We start from the raw sequence: 20,141 nt of genomic DNA, 5'->3' as shown, positions 1-20,141 counted from the left end.
CACTCGGCTCACCTCCCTGCTCTCTGTGGTGGCCTGTGCTGGAGGCCTGGTTTCTTGCGAAGTGCAGCAGAGGGATGTGACAAGAGACAGTGAGTGGTGTACGGCCTGCTGGGTTTATTCCTCTTGGCGGTCCTTGGCTGGGAGGGATTGCTCCAAGTCAGAGGCCTCCTTGACTCCATTGAGAGAACCTGGTATATCTCCTGTCCAGCTAGATGATTTTAGGGTCTTTTTGACTATGCCTGGAAAGTAGCTGGGAATGGTGAGATTCTACTAGAAAAGTTCTCTATATCATAAGTGTTTATTTTGCAGCCTGTACCAGACCTTCTGCCAGGAGCATGTAGTACAAGCTCCAAGTTTCAGAAGGACTGGAGATGACCCTCTTTAACACCTTCACATCTTTCTTATTAGTGTTTGCTGTTGGAGGAGGAAACAATAGAAGCAGAAGAGGAAGAGTGAAACAAGATCGTTTCCAATCCTAGAGGAGGATGGAGCAAGCTAAATGTGGAGCAAAGTATCAGTGTTCGCATTCACTAAAAACAGGTTTATTCATTAGACTATCCTTGGCTGAAGCGTGGTAATAACATGCATGTTTGGCAAATCCATCCTAGTAAGATTATGCAGAATATGGACATTGGAGAGATCGAGACTGTCAGCTTTCCTAGCTTCTTAAGTCCTATTTCATCTTCTCAGCATCTTTATTCATGCATTCAGAGCTATTCTCTTTCCACTTTTGTCGTCTTTGTTTCTGTTGTGTCTGTCCTCATTACATTGCTTCCCCCTTTAGAAAAAGCCTAGCATGCTTCTGTGAGTCTTCAAAAAAATAAAAAGCACTGGTGAAGACACGCAGGCTCTGAGTTCCACTTTACTATCCTCTAGTCCCCTCTCTTACCTTCCACATTCCTTGGGGACCTCAGGGACCCTGTTCAAAATACAGAATTTTCTTCTGGTTCTGGAGCGAGGAGAGATAGTGCTTTACAGGTCCTTTGTAGTACTTCAGTAGGAAGATGAGCTATTTTTAGCATAGAGAGTCAGAACGCATTCATCTGTCAGGCAGCTGGGTCCTCGTTCAAGTAGAAGTCTGTCTCGTGGTTCTCTTTCAAATGTGATTGGAAATGCAAGTTTGGGACTTATTTTAATATGCATGGACATAGTGATGTATACTTAAGAGCATTTTAGGCCAGAAATTATAATACTCAATTATTTCTGTTCATATGCTGCAAGATAACATTTTACTGTCTTTTCATGTCTTGGAAGGTGATCTGAACTTGGGCTTGGCATGTCAGGCCAACATCAGATTGCCCTGCCAGGGCCTATCTTCCTGTTTTAAAAACAATCACATTTGCTTCAAGGTAAGAGATTGGAACAGAGATCTCTGAGGCCACTTTCAAGGTCTGGACATACTCTGAAGTCCTTGTGCTTTGGTTTTGGAAAGGAAGTGCCCAGAGGTTCCTTGTTGGGTACCTTCCTGATTCCATGAAACAGGAAAATGAAGGACATAACCTGCTGTGGTTTGAGTAATTCAAATGGAAAGATAGGCAGATTACGCATGACCCTGACTGCTCATGCCTTTTTAAAAAAAAAAAAAAACATTTTGGCTTCTGGTTTCATACTAGCAATGCTTTTCTGTCAGATCTGTTTCTTTTAGGGTATTGTATCCCACTACTGTACTCCTTACTGTCAGGTTACTCGAGCCATCTCTGCGGAGAGACTTCAGTTGCCCTTACTGAAAATAATTCCATTAGATGCTATTATTGAAGTGGACTGGATTCTTGACTTCATGTTTCTACCATCTTAGTTGTTATTGCAGGTCCTTATCCCTTTATTATAGGCTATTAAAGCTGAAGGTAATCAAGATTGTCAGACTCTTCAAAATCCACCCAGGATCAATTTCTATTAATTATCATCTTGATAATATTCAGTGTTATCCTGGGCCTTTCTTGTATAGTCCTGATAAGATCCTTGTTGTTGCTTGGGAATTCAGTGCCTCAGATGTATCTGAAGTCAGTATTCTCATCCCTTGTGAGGACACCGACCTCTGGATGAAACCCTTGCATGGATCTACAACCAACCTGTTCCTTTCTATGTTAATTCATTGCTTGTTGGGAGAAGAGGCAAAATAGATACTTAGTTACCTTTGCTTGCATCTCATACCTGAGATGAGTTTTATTTGGACTGCTAGTTTAAGCTACCTGTTTGGGATTCCCCCCCCCCCCCCCCCCCCCCAAGACCTCACATCTCTGAGGGCAAAAAAATGCTCTGCATCCTCTGTGTCAGCTGAAGCAAGGTGCATGAAGGTATGTTATGAATCTCAAGGTAGAGCTCTCTTGGTCAGAGTGCACTGCATTAGCACTCATGGCAATATCTCTGGCTTTGCTCAAGAATGTTTTCATCTTTGATATCTGTAGAGCGATCATTTAGAGGTCTGGCTGCACCTTTGGAAACAATGTGCCATTACTTCAGACCTCCTCAAGAGCTCATGTCACTACTGGGTAATCATAACAATGTGGATTGGAGTTGGCCGTAACAGATTGGATGTGAGCAGTATCGCTCTATTTTAGAAGAAGAGCCTCTTGAACATAATCATAATTCTTTGAGGTGCATTTTTATACCAGTGTTCTTCCTTGTAATCCTGTTTTTGTCCCCGATGCAGTCTGAACTGAAGGCACCAGCTGTTCTCTAATTTAGAAAGACATCCTTTGAGTAGGAGCAGTGGCCCAAGTTTAAGATGACGATAATTGCCCCATATGAGAAAGTCATATAGAGGTCTCGAGCAAATTTCTCCTCCCGCTCCCCAATTTTCATTGCTTGCTCTGGGGATAATAGAGGATTGTTCCTACACAGGAGTCTGTTGTTAATCTTTACAGATGCAAGCTGTATTGGACAAACACTGAATACTTATGTAAAGTTTTTTGGTAGCCTTACCGTCTCAGTCATTCTCAGATTCATGTGGTAGGATGGGAGGGAGAGACCAGTGAGCACCATGCTGATGAAGTAAGTATATTGTGCAGGGTGCAAATAGTGCACAAGTAGCACCTGTCAAAGAAGGGACAGTTTCATTTGTAAGCAACAGCGACCATGAGGGCTTGTGGGCTGTAGTAAAGAGCTATTAGAGCAGTAAGTAATCCAAGGCTTGGGAGCACACAGAGAGGTACAAGGTCTGAGACTGAGGATTAAAAAGGGGGTAGGAAAAAGACAATGTATCCAGCAGATATATAATACCTCTGTTATAGACATTAATTACTAATACAATACATATAATATCCTTTTCCTCTGTGTAGGACCTGTAGCTACCTGCAGAGATAATTTGTGTTGGTGGAAAGTTGGATTTTAGTTTGCAGCTGAAGTCTCCCACTACGCCTTATGCATATGTGTAAAGATCATAAAAGATTTCAAGCATTTCAGCTTTTGCTACTTAAAGTCTTTTTCTTATGAAAATAGAAAACAAATCTATACCAAGTCACTTCTTTGGGTTCAGACCTTTATCATTATTAGCAACTGTCTTAGGTTAGTTGTTTGGACATCCTTTGCCTTTAGTATCTGGGCTGGAAGCTGTTAAACCTGCTGAAAGATCCTTTTAATTTTTCCATGAACTGTGGGTACATTCAGAATTGTGGGAAGCGAAGGGTTGCAGCATCAGCTTGGACAACATCTGGTGCCCTGGTCATTAATAGGCTTTTCCAGCTGACTGCCTGCTGCTGCGTAGGTAGGTCATCTGCACCACCCAGCCTGCAAAGTGAATGATTATAATCTCAGCAAGTCAGGGCATTCAGGTGTCCCCACCTCAATAGTCGCAGGAGCTTGTTCTGTGGGTGATACTAACCCCTAAAGATTAATAGTCACATGTGGTGCTGTTTAATTGTATCTGCTGTAGGAACAAGATTTAGCTGTTAGGAGCAATGCTGTAAATCTTACTTGTCTGTATTTTCATAAATGTTTCATGTGGTGCCACTAAGACGACAAGTACTAGGACAAGAATTGCAAGATAAGTAGGAAATTGTTTAAAGGGGAGAAGACGGGTTGTGCTAAAATGAGAAATATTATAAAGTGGGAGTGGAGGTTATCAGTAGAGTCCGCAGGTTTTGGGTTTGTGGGCAAAACATTTTATTTTTCTCATAAGTGACATTGGCATAAAATTACTGTAGCTGATGTAAATTTGGAAGACATCCAGTATGAAACAGCATTGGGAAACTGCGTTGAAGTGACTGAATGATCTCAAGGACTTGAAATAAAAAAAACTATGAAATTACATAGCAACATGCAGCATTTTGTGCTGGAGGACCAGTAACAGAAATGTCTACTGTAAACTGTGGACTCATCTATTGTAAGGAATTTAGGGAAGGACCTGACTGTATTTTCTAGATCAGATGATGTTTGCAAGGACCAGTCTAGCATAGCTTTGAAAATCAAATCTCTGAACATGTGTAAAGGAAGTAATTTTTAATTGAATTTGGGAAGATTTCATGCCACTGTACGATGTACTGGTTAGATTTCATCTGGAATACTGCATGCTTTTATGGTCATACATGTTGAGATGGGATCATGTGGGGAGAAAGGCTGGTAGGATAGAATGTGAGAACTTTTTGTGTAAGACTGAAAGACTATTACTTGCTTGCTTTAGCAACAGGAAGACTGAAAAGCCTGTATTGTTATCTAAATCAGTCCAGAGGTGTCTTCTTCATGGAATGGGAAGAGAAATACATGCTGGCTATATATACCAGAACATGAGGGTTCCTGAAGAATCATCCACTAAGTACGACAGGGACAAACATGACCTTTCCTGTTGGATTCAATGACTTTATGAATGGGATTACATGATGCAAGTGGCTAAAGCAAAATTTTAAGGCCAAGGAGGTCTCACCTCCACTTGTAATCCTTTTTCTCGTTTTTTTTTAGACTTTTCTAGGCAGACACTGTTAGAGTGCTGACTGCTAATATTCTGCTTTCACTACATTAGGACTTACTGCTTGCATCAGATAATTTTGTTCGTTAGACATCATACTTCAGCTGGTTACATTGAAGTATAGTAATGAACAAAGCTGTTTGCACCAGGTATTTTAGTTGTGTTAGGGTTTGAATCACACTGGAGGCATTTGTGTGTGTGCATCAAATTTAGTTTCCCTGGATTGTTAAATTTAATCCTGTGGGTTTTGTCCAATGTAGGTGATAATGAGTACTGGCTTACTACAGTGTATTTGAAGCAAAGAAGAATCTCTCTCATGCACAGCTTCTGTGCTCTTCTGCTTTAGCTATATATAGTATGCATTGACTGGAATTTGGGGAAAGGAGGACAAGGTTTCTAAATGAATAAAGGCCTAATGTGTTTTCATGGTGAAGTATGGGAATGCTGAAAGCTAAAGATTAAAGTGGGGTTCTAAATATCGTTTTTTGACAGAAAACTGATACTTACAGAAAGGAAAATAATACAACATTTCAATTCTGACTGTTGTCACGTAGAATAATAGAAATGGTTTTGCTAATATAAAACTTATTTAGTCTTGCTTTTGGGTAAAGTAAAACTGTTATAGCAACTTCAGAGCATCTACTAGTTTAGGAACAGGAGAGGAAAGTGTAAGTGGTAAGTTACACGCAGATACAACTGACTTTTAAATTAAATCCCATTAAAACACAGCACTGCCAGTATTTTAAGTAGTGGTCAGAACATGCAAAGCATCCTGGCAAACAGATTTAAGGGCTATTCAAACCTTCCTTGCTGTTACTGGGGAAAGTCATTTGCTGGTGTGAAGCATAATTAATCTATGTTTTGAAGTAGCTTGAGGTCCTCACCTGTGAGTGGATCTCAGTGGAAAGCAACTGCTGACTGGCACTGTTTGTTATGGTATGACAGTCAGACCTGTAACTGTTGATGGATCACTTCTTGTATTTTTCACTTCACAGTGTAGGTTCACCACCAAGTAAACTGACACGGAGGAATGTATGACCCATTGTTATATTGTATTACTGTGGTGCTGATGTACTGTGATTCATTTTAAAAGACCATCAAATAATGACATCAAGACTTCAAGATGGATTTGTCTTTGATCCATTAGGAATTTGGGATAACAATTATCATTAATCTGTTATTCCCTCAGTACTAACAGAAAGTCATTGCATCTGAAACTTTGTTTTGTAAGTAGACAGCTATTAAAAATACATTAATAATATACAGTGACTGTAACAAATGCCTTTTTAAAAAATTTAAAACATCTTCCCATTGTGGCAGAGACACAGGACTTCTTGAAGCTAGTTACAAAACAATCACAATTTAATTAGTCTCAATACAGTTTTCTTAACAATAGCTGCTTGCAAAATGAGCTACCCTGTGTGTTGTCATGAGGTAGAGTATTGTTTTGGTATGTTGATTGCCTATTCATTGTGTCTCCCAGAGGGTGCTGGAGTTAATTACTTACCTAATGCATGACCACCAGTCAGGTTTACTTCACCAGGTCAGAAACATCAACAGTAATCTCAACAGCATAGAGATACCCTAGGACTAAAACATGTAACAGCCAGCAGATCCCAGAGAACAGCGGGATTTGACTAATAAGCAAGCACTGCACATATGGACAGAGAATTAACTGGCACTGGTTTTTATTTGAAAGTCTCCCAGGTATTGACTTGCAGATGGGTGAATGAATGCTGTGATGGATGAAGGTCACGTATAGGACTCTGCTTCTGACCTGTCTCGCTTTTCTGGAACACCACACCTTAAACCCACAATAGCACTAGCTGTTTCTCCAGTCGTCTGGGGTTTGGATTTTCATTCTCTGTTTCAAAGCTTGTCTGAGTTCTTAGACTTCTAGATAAACCCACAGAATTTAGTATCCAGGTATTATGTATACAGCTTTACCAGTTTTGTTATTCTAAAAGCTCATTTGCTATTGGAAATAGTGCTTGCAAATTGATTTTCCTAATAACAGGATCTGATGCTCTTCCTGAGTAAGACTTTGACTTCTTCAGGTTTTGTCTGTGAGGAAGTGATGTGTGTTGATTCTAGCGAGGTGGTTTGCAGCATTTTGTCTCCTCAAATCCATTGTAATGGCTATAAAATTACTGCATTCTTCCACCAGGTTTTTTGCTTCTGTGTGAAGTTTACAAATATGTTCTGACTGACTGATGGATGGTTAGGCATGTCCTTGATATCTGTTAAATATGTGTCTATATCCATATATAACTTTAAAATAGCTATCAGAGGAAAGGAATTAGTTTACAAATTCCTATATGCTGGTTTGTCAAATTATTTCCTGTCAAAAGCTGTTTACGTCTCACCACATTAAGCCTCATTCTCTGCTCTTCTGCCAGAGTTTAAGGTAGCTTCTTTGTCTTTTTTTTTTTTTTTTTTTAAATTATTATTACTTGCTCTTACCTAAGTCCACGACACACTCCAAATTACTGCTGATTTTTTCTGGTGCAGTAGCTGAAGTTTGTGACAATGTTTTATCTGCACAGTGCTACAATTTAAAAAAAAAAAAACCAAAACAAAACTTTTTTTAAGCTTATCTTTATTAAATAAGCTCTGGTAGCAACAAAAGAAACCCAGTTAGCTGTTAAATTAAATGAACTGTTGCTCTCAGTAATTTGGTGTTTGCAGTTCATGCAGGACAAGAATAAATTGTGTTGATCCTCAAATAGAGATTGAAATCTGTGCCATATGTGTGGCTTCAGATTCCCTGTGCTTCCCTCCCCACCTTCTGGGAACGAAAATCCCTGCCACCTTGAAATTATCAAGGCCCTCAGAAGTGTCTGAAGGGTAATGAAGAAGCTGGGGTCTTGAGGGGGAGGAGGGAATGTTGGAAGAACGTAATTCAGCTGTGCTAGACAAATGGGCAAAAAAAAAAGTTGGAGGTATTGGCCAGTGAGAGTGGAATCCTTGTCTCTTGGGGCCATGGGAAGAGCAGCTGTGAAGATGTGATTTAAGCACAGCTCAAAAAGCATCTTGTATCTGCTTCTAGCCAAAAAAAGGTAGGGGAGTGGGTGTTCTTTGCATTTGTTTGCTACCTAATGGATCCATGATTATGCTTTCTTGTATAGAATTAATGGGATCTGTTAAGCACATCACTACGATAAATGCAATGTTAATTCAAAAATTTAAGTAGAAATCAAGGCCACTTGAAGTCCTTCTAAGGACTTAATCTATTGTACTGGCCTTTTCACATGTAGGTAGTAATTTTCTCCTCAGAAATTAAATGTTGATTCTAACTGCGTACACAGGAACTTTTTTTTTTTAATCTGTTGCTTAATGTTGTGGTCTCATTTATGTCCAAAAATAAAATGCTACAATAAATACATTACTTTAACATATTGTTGTTGTACTGTGTTCCCTATTTAAGGAAAGATTGTCTTTTAGATATGTGCCAGTGCTACTTTAAATCAAATCCTTTTAGCTTTTGTTGTGGTTTTTGTTTTGTTTTGTTTTTCAGGGGTCATCTTTATTTCCTCTTCAGATACTGTGTCTCCTCTAGTTGTAGGTGCTGAGGGGCACAGATGACAGGAACAGCTCTCAGAAGCTGCCTTCTTTCTGCACTCATGCTGGTCAGCAGGAGGTTGGGTGCTTTAATATGAAGAAGTAACAGACCCTAAAGTTACAACCTGTTCACAATGTGCAGTTGCTTCTTTTCATCACAGAGGGTGGTCGCCTTTCCATGCCTTGGTGTAACAGAACTAAGGGAAAAACCATTTCATTCAGTGTGTCTTGTCTTGTTTGTTTTGGAGCTAGAAAAAATCAGAACAATGAAAAAATGACAATAAAGCCCCTGTGGAAATGCTGTAGAGACTTTGTATAAGGGCTGAATCATGCCGATCATGATTTTTCTATCTTTCAAATGTTTTGTTTGATTTCAGAAAACCGCCTTGTTTCTGACATTAAAAATATGTTTCGTTCAAGCTAATATGCTGGGGGTTTTTAAACTTCAATGCTCAAATTAATTTGAGACTTCTCAAATTAAAGGGCTAAATAGAGGATTTTCTATGAGTTATAAAATCCAATAACTAAAAATCAAATATAAATGAAATATATGAGTTGAAATAACATTCTAGTTCAGAGCCTATTTTCTCAGAGCCTGTGAGAGAAGTTCTGAAATTTGTTTCTAACCTGCCTGGAAATGCTTGGATTAGTATGTCTGAATGTTTTTCAGTGTGTTCTTTTTTTTCTGTTCCCCTAATAATTTTTTTGTGTGTGTATCCCTCCCAACAGGAAGCAGTCCTCAAGATAGCCCTAGGAATTTCTCTCCCAGTGCCTCAGCCCACTTTTCTTTTGCACGAAGGTAAGAGGAAGTTTGTAGTATGCAGCATGCATTTTGCAGAGAGGAAATGTTGGCCCCAGATATTAAAAGATTATTGCAAACACATTTGTGAAGTCCATCACTTAAAAGTGAGATAACACTTGTCATTCTGTAAACTCTCCTAAACCTCAGTTGCAATGAATTTCTACTGGTTGACTGATAAAATGCAATCATACCTTTTTGAATTAAAAAAAAAAACAACAAAACTTAATTGTAATGGATCCAGTTCAGACACTATCTCCTCATCCATTGAGATACGGGGAAATTTTAAGCTACATCTAGGTTTTTCCTTATTTTTTTTTTCTTAACAATGTAAGAAGTGCATTGCTTATAAGAGCACTAGTATAGAGGTTCTGAGTTCAGGGCCTGATTTTACTGGCAGCAGCAATACAGTCACCATACCTTTAATACCTGACCTTGACCTGTTCAACTGTCTGTACCACTGAGACAGTCAGCTCTGTCTAGGAGTGTTGTGAGGATTAATTAATGCGAGTAGAATTTTTTGAGATCTAAGGTGAATTTGAAGTGATCGATGAAGTAAATTATGATTAAATGAACCGTAACCGAAGTTGATAGCATGTCATGGGAGACTGCCTGTTCATGCCAGTGTGGTTACCTATCAGTTAACACCTTGTCAGCCTACCTCAAATAACATGTTTATTAACTCTGAGCCTGGGAGGGTAGGCAGAGTTTATATGTTGACCCAAGAGTATGTACACAAAAAATGAAATAGAAATGCTGTGGCTTGCTTTACCATCAAGTAGTGCCAGGCATGTAACTGTTGCATTTGCGATGAGACAGCACTTGCTGCTATAGTTTTACTTCCTTTATTTTGGGAGTTCAGTAAAGTAACACACAGAAGCTCTCAAAAGTAAGTGCAAGGAAATAGCTTAATGGTTTTTAAAAGCTGTGAAGGGGAGAAAACTTTACTTGTGTTATTCCTTTTATCTGAATATAATTAATCTGTGACAGCAGATCTTGTCAATCTTTCTAATAGCATATGATGTCACTTTTTCAATCAACACCTTAAAGTTGAGTATTTCATTTGAAGCTACTTCCCCTTGATAGTATCTTTAAAAAAAGGAAAGCTATCTCTTCATGGATTACAGTTGTTTGTGAGCATATTTTTAGAAAGATTCATTAAATCCAGAAATATCTTATAATGGAAAAAGCAGATGTGAAAGACCGAGTGTTACTTAGAAATTCAGGGCAGGAAGTAGTTTTCCTTTCCCACCCGTAATCAACAGAAAGTTAAAATCATTATGGTTCTGCAAACCTTAAATTCAGGAGGAAAAAAGTAAATTTGTTTACCAATAGTTTCATTTGGATTTTGACCATTTTTAGAGCCCTGTAATGGGCTCCAAATGTATTCCTTTAATGAAAGAATTTAAGAAGTTTCTGTGACTTCAGAATATTTCACCACTTCAGTGGGATTCAAGAAACTTCTTTAGAGCAACTTTCTATGGAAACTGATTTTGTTCTATGTTTATAGTGAAAATGCTTGATGATACTTAAGTTTAAAACAGCATTAATGTAAAATTTTTGTATTACTTTGGTATGTGTGTTGTGGTTGTTTTCATATAACCTGTGATAGGATGCATTTCGGTAGTAAAATGATCTGTGGTTAATGAGAGTTGTTCTCAGACTTCTGACTATGCCTATTCTGTTATGTTTTGTAAATTTAATGATGACACAAAGGAAGGGAAGGACAGCTTGTGTTTCTGAGTGTGATACAGCAGGTTGAAGGAGTAGAGGCGAGGTGGTATAGTTGTATGGATATTCCTTTTTCATCCACAGCCCCCCAGGCAGTGAGGATACTAAAAAGCTGGGGAAGCGTGAGGAAGGAAGGGAAAGGCAAAGGAAATGGTTTGGAAGCCTCCTGTGCGGAAGGAGGGCTTCCCAGTGTAGCTGTTTCTCATCAGTCGCTGGCTACTCCATCCAGTGGTGCAGCAAAGGGAGCTCCCTGCTGCCAGGCGGTGCGCCGGGCTGGAGACAGCCTTCCCTAGGCCCCTCCGCAGCAAGAAGGAGTGTCGCCTTCCTCTGCCCACGTCTGGTGGGGTGGTCAATGCCTGGGAATAACACTTGCCTCTGGTAGTCACTCTGGTAGGCCTCTTCTGCTGGGACATGCAAATCCAGCATCTGCAAGCCCACGGGTAGGTGACAGATCCTGCTTTCCATTGCTGCTGGGAAGTGGGTAGAGCCACGCTGTAGGGCGGGGACAAGCGGTGTATGAGAGTCCAGGGGAAAATGCTGTAGGGACTTGGTACCCTTTTTTCCCTTATTCCCGTATGGATGCCTCCTGTTCTCCCACCTTTGCTTCCCAGGTGCCCAGACGGCCTTTCTGTGTGAGAATTGCTGCGTGATGCAGGAACCTTGTTCAATATGAGTTACTCAGTAAGGAAGCACTTTCTGTCTCACCGCTGCAGAATATATGGGTCTTACCCGTGTTTAAATACCTTCCAAGTTCTTGTTCTTTCGACTGTGAACATATTTAGCTTGCTCAGCTGAGCCAAAATGAAGAGAAAACTCCTTTAGGAATTGTTCATTCATCTGGAGGTAGCTCATGCATACCTGGGGGAACGGGAGAAGGAAGGAGAACTAATGAATTAAAAACAAAATTATGGAGGAGGAGGAAGTTTTTTCCAGAGTTCAGTCTTTGATACAGTCAGCAGTCCCTCTAGCACATGTTCTCTTAATGTATTAACACTAATTATGTACTGTAGTTTCTTTTCCTGCACTATTTGTATTCAAAGTCCCAGAGACTTGGGTTGTAGCTCACGGATGGGTAAATAGAAGTAGAAAATAAAGCATTAGAATGGAGAGAAGCAGAGGTTGTTTTGGACAGTTAGCTTGAAGGGTGGGGAAGCTGCATCAAGAGGTTTAAGGTTCCTGATTTGCCATGACTTCAGTTCTCTTCTGTGGAATTACACTTTTTGTGTAAAAAAGAATTCAGAGATGATCTTTGTACTGGCTGTAAAACAGAGCTTCAATTCTCCTTTCTCCTTTCCCCCACTATCATACTGTTTATTAATAAAAACTTGTCCTGTTTTGTTATTCATGTATTGTTTTGCTTTTCTTAACATACTTGATGCAATTGTACTCCAGTCATGGGCACCGAAATGACAGGTAAATGTTACCTTCTCAAAAATCCAAACACTGCTCCCATCGTTGTTTTTTGATTTGTCACTTGGAATGTTCAAGTTCCATGTTGTATGTGTGTGTAGCTCACCTCAAGTGGTAAAGAACAGAAATTAGTTTGGTTATGGTTTTGTGGTTTTTTTTAATTATTATTATTCTGAGTGAACATGATTTTTGTTGCAAAATTGTTTTTCCTGATTTACATATCTAACATTTAGGAGGTTTGTTTTACCTAATCATTCTTTGCAGTTATTTGGCATTAGCCTGCTAGTTTGCTGGTATCCTGTACTGAAGTCACTTAAGAAAGCACTACCCTTGTATTTCAAGCAGACTGTGGTGGTTGTTCTGTGGTTCAGAGCATTGTGGTTTGCATTTGTTCACAAGTTTTTAATTTGCTTCTCATTAATTTTCATCCAATGGACCTGAAAGTTGTGAAGACTAACTGGTCCATTTCTATGTCTATTAGTGAGACACCAGTTCTGTGGACTGTTCATTCACTTTCTGGTTGTTTCATTTCACAGATTTTTAACTAGAAAAAACACACTTGAAAATAAACCTGTAAGCCTAAGTCATCCTTGCTGAATGCTTGTTTATTGTGGTCCCCTGTGAAAGTTGACTCTTTATTAAAACCCCTGTTTGTATTACGGTTTTGGAATGCAGTTTTACACAGTCATACTTCCACAGATGTTTCTGTATTGCGATACTGTGATGTTCATTTGACTAACCTCAGTTTCACAACAGGACTGATGGTCGCCGCTGGTCTTTGGCTTCTCTCCCTTCCTCTGGCTATGGTACAAATACACCCAGCTCAACTGTTTCTGTAAGTATCCACTTTGCTGTGCTGATAGATTTCTATTACATGCCATATCTTCTCATTGTAGCTTGCTTGTCTTAGGAGAAGGCAATGTAGGTTTTGTTACTGTTGATAGACTTTGAATTAACATGCGTTACGAAACTGCTTTACTTCACTGAAATAGAAGAAAACTTTAGGCAAAGTGTGCTTTGCTTAGAGATATTTTCTGGCAGTGCGTAGTGTTTAACTGCACCCTTTTGATCTGTGGGGGCAGTAGGAGGGAGACATACTGCCTTATTTTAACTATGGTAGTTAGGTATCAAGTCTTAAGTGAGGCTGCCTTGATAATGAAAAGAAAGAGAAACCAGTCTGACATGATTCATCCATCCTAGGTTAGACTGCTATCTTAAGATGGGATGAATCATGCATTTGCCTGTCTTTTTTCCTTGACAATAGTGAGATGTTAGTGCATGGTAATAGGTTAGATATTTAGCATTTTAGATGGCTATAATTAGAATAGAAGAATTATTTGGGATACATAATAGGAAATATAAGTCTAATTTGTTAATTTTTGCCTGTTAGAGCGATCCTTTTGATGTGATCTTGTGTCAGCCCCCTGCCGTGCATGTACCACCTGACTTGCGGTGTTTACCATGGCAGTGCATGAGAACCTGCCCACCAAAGCTGTTCTATCACTCCCCCCTCCTCAGCTGGACAGGGCAAAGAAAATATGACAAAGGGCTTGTGGGTCGAGACAAGGACAGGAGAGATCACCCACCAATTACCGTCACGGGCAAAACAGACTTAGCTTGGGGAAAATTAACTCAATTTATTACCAGTCAACCAGAGTAGGGTAATGAGAAATAAAACCAAATCTCAAAACACCTTCCCTCCACCCCTCCCTTCTTCCCAGGCACAACTTCACTCCCAGATTCTCTACCTACGCCCCCCAGCAGCACAGGGGGACAGGGAATGGGGTTTACAGTCAGTTCATCACACGTTATCTCAGCCGCTTCATCCTCCTCAGGGGCAGGACTCATCACACTCTTCATAGAATCATAGAATCGTTTGGGTTGGAAAAGACCTTTAAGATCATCGAGTCCAACCATCAACCATGCCCTACTAAACCATGTCCTGAAGTGCCTTGTCTACGTGTTTTTTGAATACCTCCAAGGATGGCGACACCACAACTTCCCTGGGCAGTCTGTTCCAATGCCTGACAACCCTTTCAGTAAAGAATTTTTTCCTAATATCCAATCTAAACCTCCCCTGCCACAACTTGAGGCCGTTTCCTCTTGTCCTATCACTAATTACTTGATAGAAGAGACCAGCACCACCTCACTACAGCCTCCTTTCAGATAGTTGTACAGAGCGATAAGGCCCCTCGGCCTCTTTTTCTCCAGGCTAAACAACCCCAGTTCCCTCACCTGCTCCTCATAGGACTTGTGCTGTAGACTCTTCACCAGCTTGGTTGCTCTTCTTTGGACACGCTCCAACACCTCAATGTCTTTCCTGTAGTGAGGGGCCCAAAACTGAACACAGTCCTGGAGGTGCGGCCTCACCAGTGCCCAGTACAGGGTGACGATCACTTCCCTGCTCCTGCTGGCCACACTATTTCTGATACAAGCCAGGATGCTATTGGCCTTCTTGGCCACCTGGGCACACTGCTGGCTCACATTCAGCCGGCTGTCGACCAGCACCCCCAGGTCTTTTTCCGCCAGGCAGCTTTCCAGCCACTCTGCCCCAAGCCTGTAGCGCTGCATGGGGTTGTTGTGACCCAAGTGCAGGACCCGCACTCGGCCCTGTTGAACCTCATACAATTGGTCTCAGCCCTTCCTCAAATGCCCTTCTCCAGACCCCCAAAAGGATAGCTTAATATCAACAATGCTGTTACAGGCTAAAAGGAGTAAACAATACAAGCTGGCAACAGTAAAAGTCAACACAACTAATACTTAATTGGTCAACACATTTAGCAACAGAAAGAATCAGTCCTGCTCCAGCGTGGGGTCCCTCCCACAGGAGACAGTCTTCCATGAACTTCTCCAACGTGGGTCCTTCCCACAGGCTGCAGTTCTTCACGAACTGCTCCAGTATGGGTCCCTTCCATGGCATGCAGTCCTTCAGGCACAGACTGCTCCAGCGCGGGTTCCCCCCGGGGTCACAAGTCCTGCCAGAAAACCTGCTCTGGCGTGGGCTCCTCTCTCCACAGATCCGCAGGTCCTGCCAGGAGCCTGCTCCGGCGCAGGGCTCCCATGGGGTCACAGCCTCCTTTGGGCACCCGCCTGCTCTGGCGTGGGGTCCTCCCCGGGCTGCAGGTGGATATCTGCTCCACCGTGGACCTCCCTGGGCTGCAGGGGGACAGCCTGCCTCACCACGGTCTTCCCCACGGGCTGCAGGGGAATCTCTGCTCCGGCGCCTGGAGCACCTCCTCCCCCTCCTTCTTCACTGACCTTGGTGTCTGCAGGGTTGTTTCTCTTCCGTGTTCTCACTCCTCTCTCCAGCTGCCGTTTCTGTCTGTCCCAGCAACTTTTTTTTCCTTCTTAAATATGTTATCACAGAGGCGCTACCACTATCACTGATGGGCTCGGCCTTGGCCACCGGTGGGTCCGTCTTAGAGCCGGCTGGTATTGGCTCTGTCAGACACAGGGGAAGCTTCTGGCGTCTTCTCACAGAATCCACCCCTGTAACCCCCCCCACCCTGCTACCAAAACCTTGCCACACAAAGCCAATACAGCTAGATAGTGGGAGAAGTATGAATCTGTACTTTTGCACATCTTGCACACCTCTACACTGGGGAGAAGTACTGCATCGTGTTACAACCTGGAACTAAGCTGTATGTTGTGATAGTCACACCTGAGAGACTGGTGAGATAGAGCTGTGGAGGAAGCCTGCCTTGGAAATAGCAAATAGTTGGCATTTTGAAAGTTACATTACATCTTCTGCAGTAAAGGGCTTGGTCCTTGTAGATCCAACTATGACTTTTCAAAAATTGTTTTGTATCTTTAGCCTTGTTTTTTACCTTTAGGGTTGTATCATTAACAAATGTACTGTTTTATGAATGATACATATTATTGGTCACCTGATATCTGATTTTTTTTTTAAAATGTTTCTTTTGCAATTTAAGTAAGATTTCTCTTCCCCTGAGTGTGAAATATTTGAGTTCCACAGCCTATACACTGATGAAACATGATCATTTTATGTTATGATCAACTCTTATTTTATTTTTGTCCACAAAGGCATCTGGAAAGTCAAATAAATACTTGCTGACTTCAAACCAGGTTGAGGGATTTCAGGTATCTTAAGAACTGTTCCTCAGCAGCACTGATTTTTCACCTCTGCTTTCCTTTCTGTGTAGATCTTACTTTTGCCAAGCAAATTGCTTGGTTTCACGTTAATTCCCTAACCACTTTTCCTAGTGCATGTTTGTACGCCTCTCATTGGAACTAGATCAGATAATCTCCTTTATGTCAATATTTTTTAAGTGAAGAGTACAGTGTATGTCAGATAATAAGTAATTGCGATAGCAACCCCATCATGGTTATAAGAAACAGGCTTGTGCTAGAAAGGAAATGAAAAGCTGTGTCAGAAACATATCAAAACACAGTTTTAATTTTCAGTCTGTACTCATATGCTTTTTCTTTGACATCTTCAATTTTAAAATGGTAATTCTAGTCATATACTTCTTTCCCACTTAAGTTTACTAACTACTGTATGCATCCTGGAATGTGGAGCAGTTTTACATAATTTTTACATTTCTTATGAAAAAAATATAGTGCTGTCATTTATGGACTTGGGTATCTTAACTTCCATAATAGACTGTTGTTGAATTCTCCCTTAATATTTCCCGACTAGATCACATCGTATAAATATCAAAATAGATGTCTTCCCTAGCATTGAACAAACAATTCCTGACTTGTGGAAAGAAACCTTTTTTCCTAATAAATAAGTTTGAATTTTGTTGAAGAAACCAGCAGTAGAGAATTCATGCCATATATTTCTTATGGTTAGGGTTTTTTTTTCCTTCCCCAAGAATCTTCTACTGCTGATGAGCCCTGTGAAAGCAGTGGGATAACCTCTGCATTTTAAATTTAGTCACTATTTCTTTGTGTCTTAGTAGAGATGCTTTTCAGTTTTGTTTTTTTTTACCCACTGGACGACACATGTGAATCAGAAAATGAAAGCTGGAACTGTGTCCATCTAATGGGTTTAATGTACTTTTTCAGAATCTGAAACAGCTAGCACTGTACAACCTCCTCCTCGACATTCTTAAAAATTCTTAGAGGCAACAAGAGACCACTTCACAGACAGTAGCCTACATACAGAATGCTCCCTTTTCAGTGTTGGATAAATAAGAGTCACATTAATCCAGAGATTTATTAGCTGGAGAGCAGAACCAGTTTTTACGCATCACAGTAGAGCACAACTTTGATCTTTACAAGCAACTGAAAGTCAAAGCAGGGGCAGAAGGGTCTGTAGTAATCACAGTTAAGCTCAGGTGAGTGTAGCTAACCATTTCTTGTTAGCCTGTTTTTTCTTTTTTTTTGATATTGAAAGTGAAGAGATTGATGGAATTACCAATTAATGGAAGCTCATGGGCTTAGAAGTGGTGCAAGTACCACATATACTAGTTCTCACAACAAAGTTGAAATAAATGAAAATATCTCCTGCTGAGATTATTTGATTGAAAAGAAACTCTTTGTGTGTTGTATTCTAGCAAAGTTGGATCAGATCTTGCCAGCTATGAGATACAGTTGAGATGATGTGTGTCTTCTAGGAGAGAAAGCCTATAAAAATGATAAAGTGAGAGAATACTTGGTTGCATTTTTTTGGCAGTAGGTTATATTCTTGGAAGCTTATTTGGATGGGGAAATAGGGTAAGGAGATGAGGAAAGAGACTTTGGGGTTACATTAGCTGGTATTGGCTACAAATTTACCTTTCTGTGTTGGAAGAACAATTTGCATTGCTGTGGTGCACTGTGGTTGTGCGTATTAAAAATGTGTTAAATCTTACATGATTTTTGGAGCAGCTATTCTAGAATGCCAGGAGAGCTGATTTTTTAAATAGTTTTGCTATGAGAATTTGGATTCGTACAGAGATCAGAATTCAGGCCTCCGAGAAAATGCACTCTGTGCCTGCGATGGACCTGATAGAACTGAGAGTTGTTAGTGAAAGGAAGATTCTCACTTTAATCCTGTTACATCTAGAATCTGTGGCACCTTATATGAGGAAAAGTGTCATATGGGTTATTGTCCTCTTGATCTTCCCAGAATTCTCTGAAGCTGAAGAGGTAAGGATTGATTTTATAGAAATAGCCATCTGTGATGGTCTGTATTGGGAAATTGCGTTGTGCTAGAGTATCTTATTTTATGGAGTGTGGCTGTAGGAAGTATGCCATGAGGTTATCTGCAACTAGCTGCCATAGTGTCAGATAAGAAAGAACTTATCTATGCTCTGTGCTGAATTATGCCTGGTTATGTGCTATGGCTGAATTTCATAAATGAGTTACTGTGATTTGACAAGTTACTACCTATCACGTGAACTGTGGTAAATTCTTGGTGTGCATGCTTCTTAGCCTGCAGCAAGGCAATGCAGTCTTGCTAAATTTGTTCTGATGTGATACAGCCTTCCTACTTAGACCAGTCTTGTGCGAGTTAAACTTTCCTAGCAGTAGGTTTTCTTTTTTTTTGCTTTTAAGAGATGAGATCATGAGATCTAGTGTGATAAGTAGTATTTTCTTGAGTTCCTAGGAATTAGCGTATATTCAGCCTTTACCACTCAAGTCTTTACAAGGACATCAAATCCAGGCTCAGGGAAGTAGTTTCAAAGTTCTACTTCCAAACATTTAGTGTGGCTTAGGTAGCCTGCTGCGCTGCCTAAAAGACAGTAAAATATGATATTTTGCAAGCCTAGTTGTTGTGGTAGCACATCCAATTTCATACCTGTCTGTATCTTCCACTTTTCAAACAAACCACTTGTATACTGTAATCCCTTTCACTTTTGTCAGGCATAGAACCTTTCTTGATAAATGTATTAAGTTCTTTCACTTCATTTTGAGTTTACAGGGTTTTATAAGAAAACAGCGTATGAATTTTTTTCAGCGAGAATTTAGATTATATTTAATTTTATTTTAAAAAGCATCAATAATGTCTTAGATATGGATAATGAAGTACCTTCATTATGTAAATTTACAGTTTGTGTTGTGGCAATAAGTTGTACTCTACAGTTATGCTGTCCTACTCAAATAATTAATTTTCAGCAGACCCTGTTTTAACTATTCTTACGTATTGATGTGTGTTACTGAACTTAGATGTCATCTCTGCCTTAGAGGAAATTTGAACTTTTGAAATGCAACGGCTGCTTCTTCTGGGACTGAAGTAGTGTGGTTTTTTTTTTTTTATTTACTCCATATTTAGCTCATTAAGTAAGACTAATTATTTTCATCTTTAAATTGGTAATCAGGTATGGGAAACAGTAACTATAACTTTTAAATTTAATGGCTTTATTCATGAGCACTGAATATGGTCTTGAAAATGTCTTTTCACTCTGATAGAAGCTTGTGTTCTGTTCTGCTCTTGTAGTCATCCTGCTCATCCCAAGAGAAGCTACACCAGTTACCATACCAACCAACACCTGATGAACTACATTTTTTGTCTAAACATTTCTGTACCACTGAGAGCATTGCCAGCGATAACAGGTGCAGGACCACTGCAATGCGCCCTCGGTCCCGAAGTCTCAGGTGAGTTTGTCTATCTGGAAATAGGAGTTGGATCTAAATTTACATACTGTGGAGTGTCATGGTTTTGTACATAGGGGGCACTTACTATTTGTGAAATTGCTGAAGTATAATACAAGAAGTATGCATCTGAGGCTGAATTAAAGAGTCCTTTTAAATTCTTGCTCCTGTTTTTGATCATGGCTTACTTCAGTGGTT

At 40.2% G+C, this 20,141-nt stretch overlaps 1 protein-coding gene across 15 annotated transcripts in view; it reads left to right on the top strand.

The window, feature by feature from the left end:
* MAST4 (microtubule associated serine/threonine kinase family member 4) overlaps positions 1 to 20,141 on the top strand; it is a 313,563-nt gene that overhangs the window by 235,631 nt on the left and 57,791 nt on the right. For 8 of the 15 annotated variants that reach the window (XM_030004201.2, XM_030004197.2, XM_030004199.2 and 5 more), the window contains 4 exons: positions 9,191 to 9,260; positions 12,384 to 12,404; positions 13,158 to 13,236; positions 19,789 to 19,946. In XM_030004201.2, the coding sequence (XP_029860061.1) occupies positions 9,191 to 9,260; positions 12,384 to 12,404; positions 13,158 to 13,236; positions 19,789 to 19,946 (328 nt within the window). The remainder of the gene's footprint in view (positions 1 to 9,190; positions 9,261 to 12,383; positions 12,405 to 13,157; positions 13,237 to 19,788; positions 19,947 to 20,141) is intronic. The other 7 variants (XM_041120871.1, XM_041120872.1, XM_030004198.2 and 4 more) reach the window with 1 other exon arrangement.

Source organism: Aquila chrysaetos, chromosome Z, assembly GCF_900496995.4.
Source record: "Aquila chrysaetos chrysaetos chromosome Z, bAquChr1.4, whole genome shotgun sequence".
Classification (NCBI taxonomy): domain Eukaryota; kingdom Metazoa; phylum Chordata; class Aves; order Accipitriformes; family Accipitridae; genus Aquila; species Aquila chrysaetos.
Note: the sequence above shows the minus strand (reverse complement) of the source record. Positions and strands in the feature narration are given on the sequence as shown.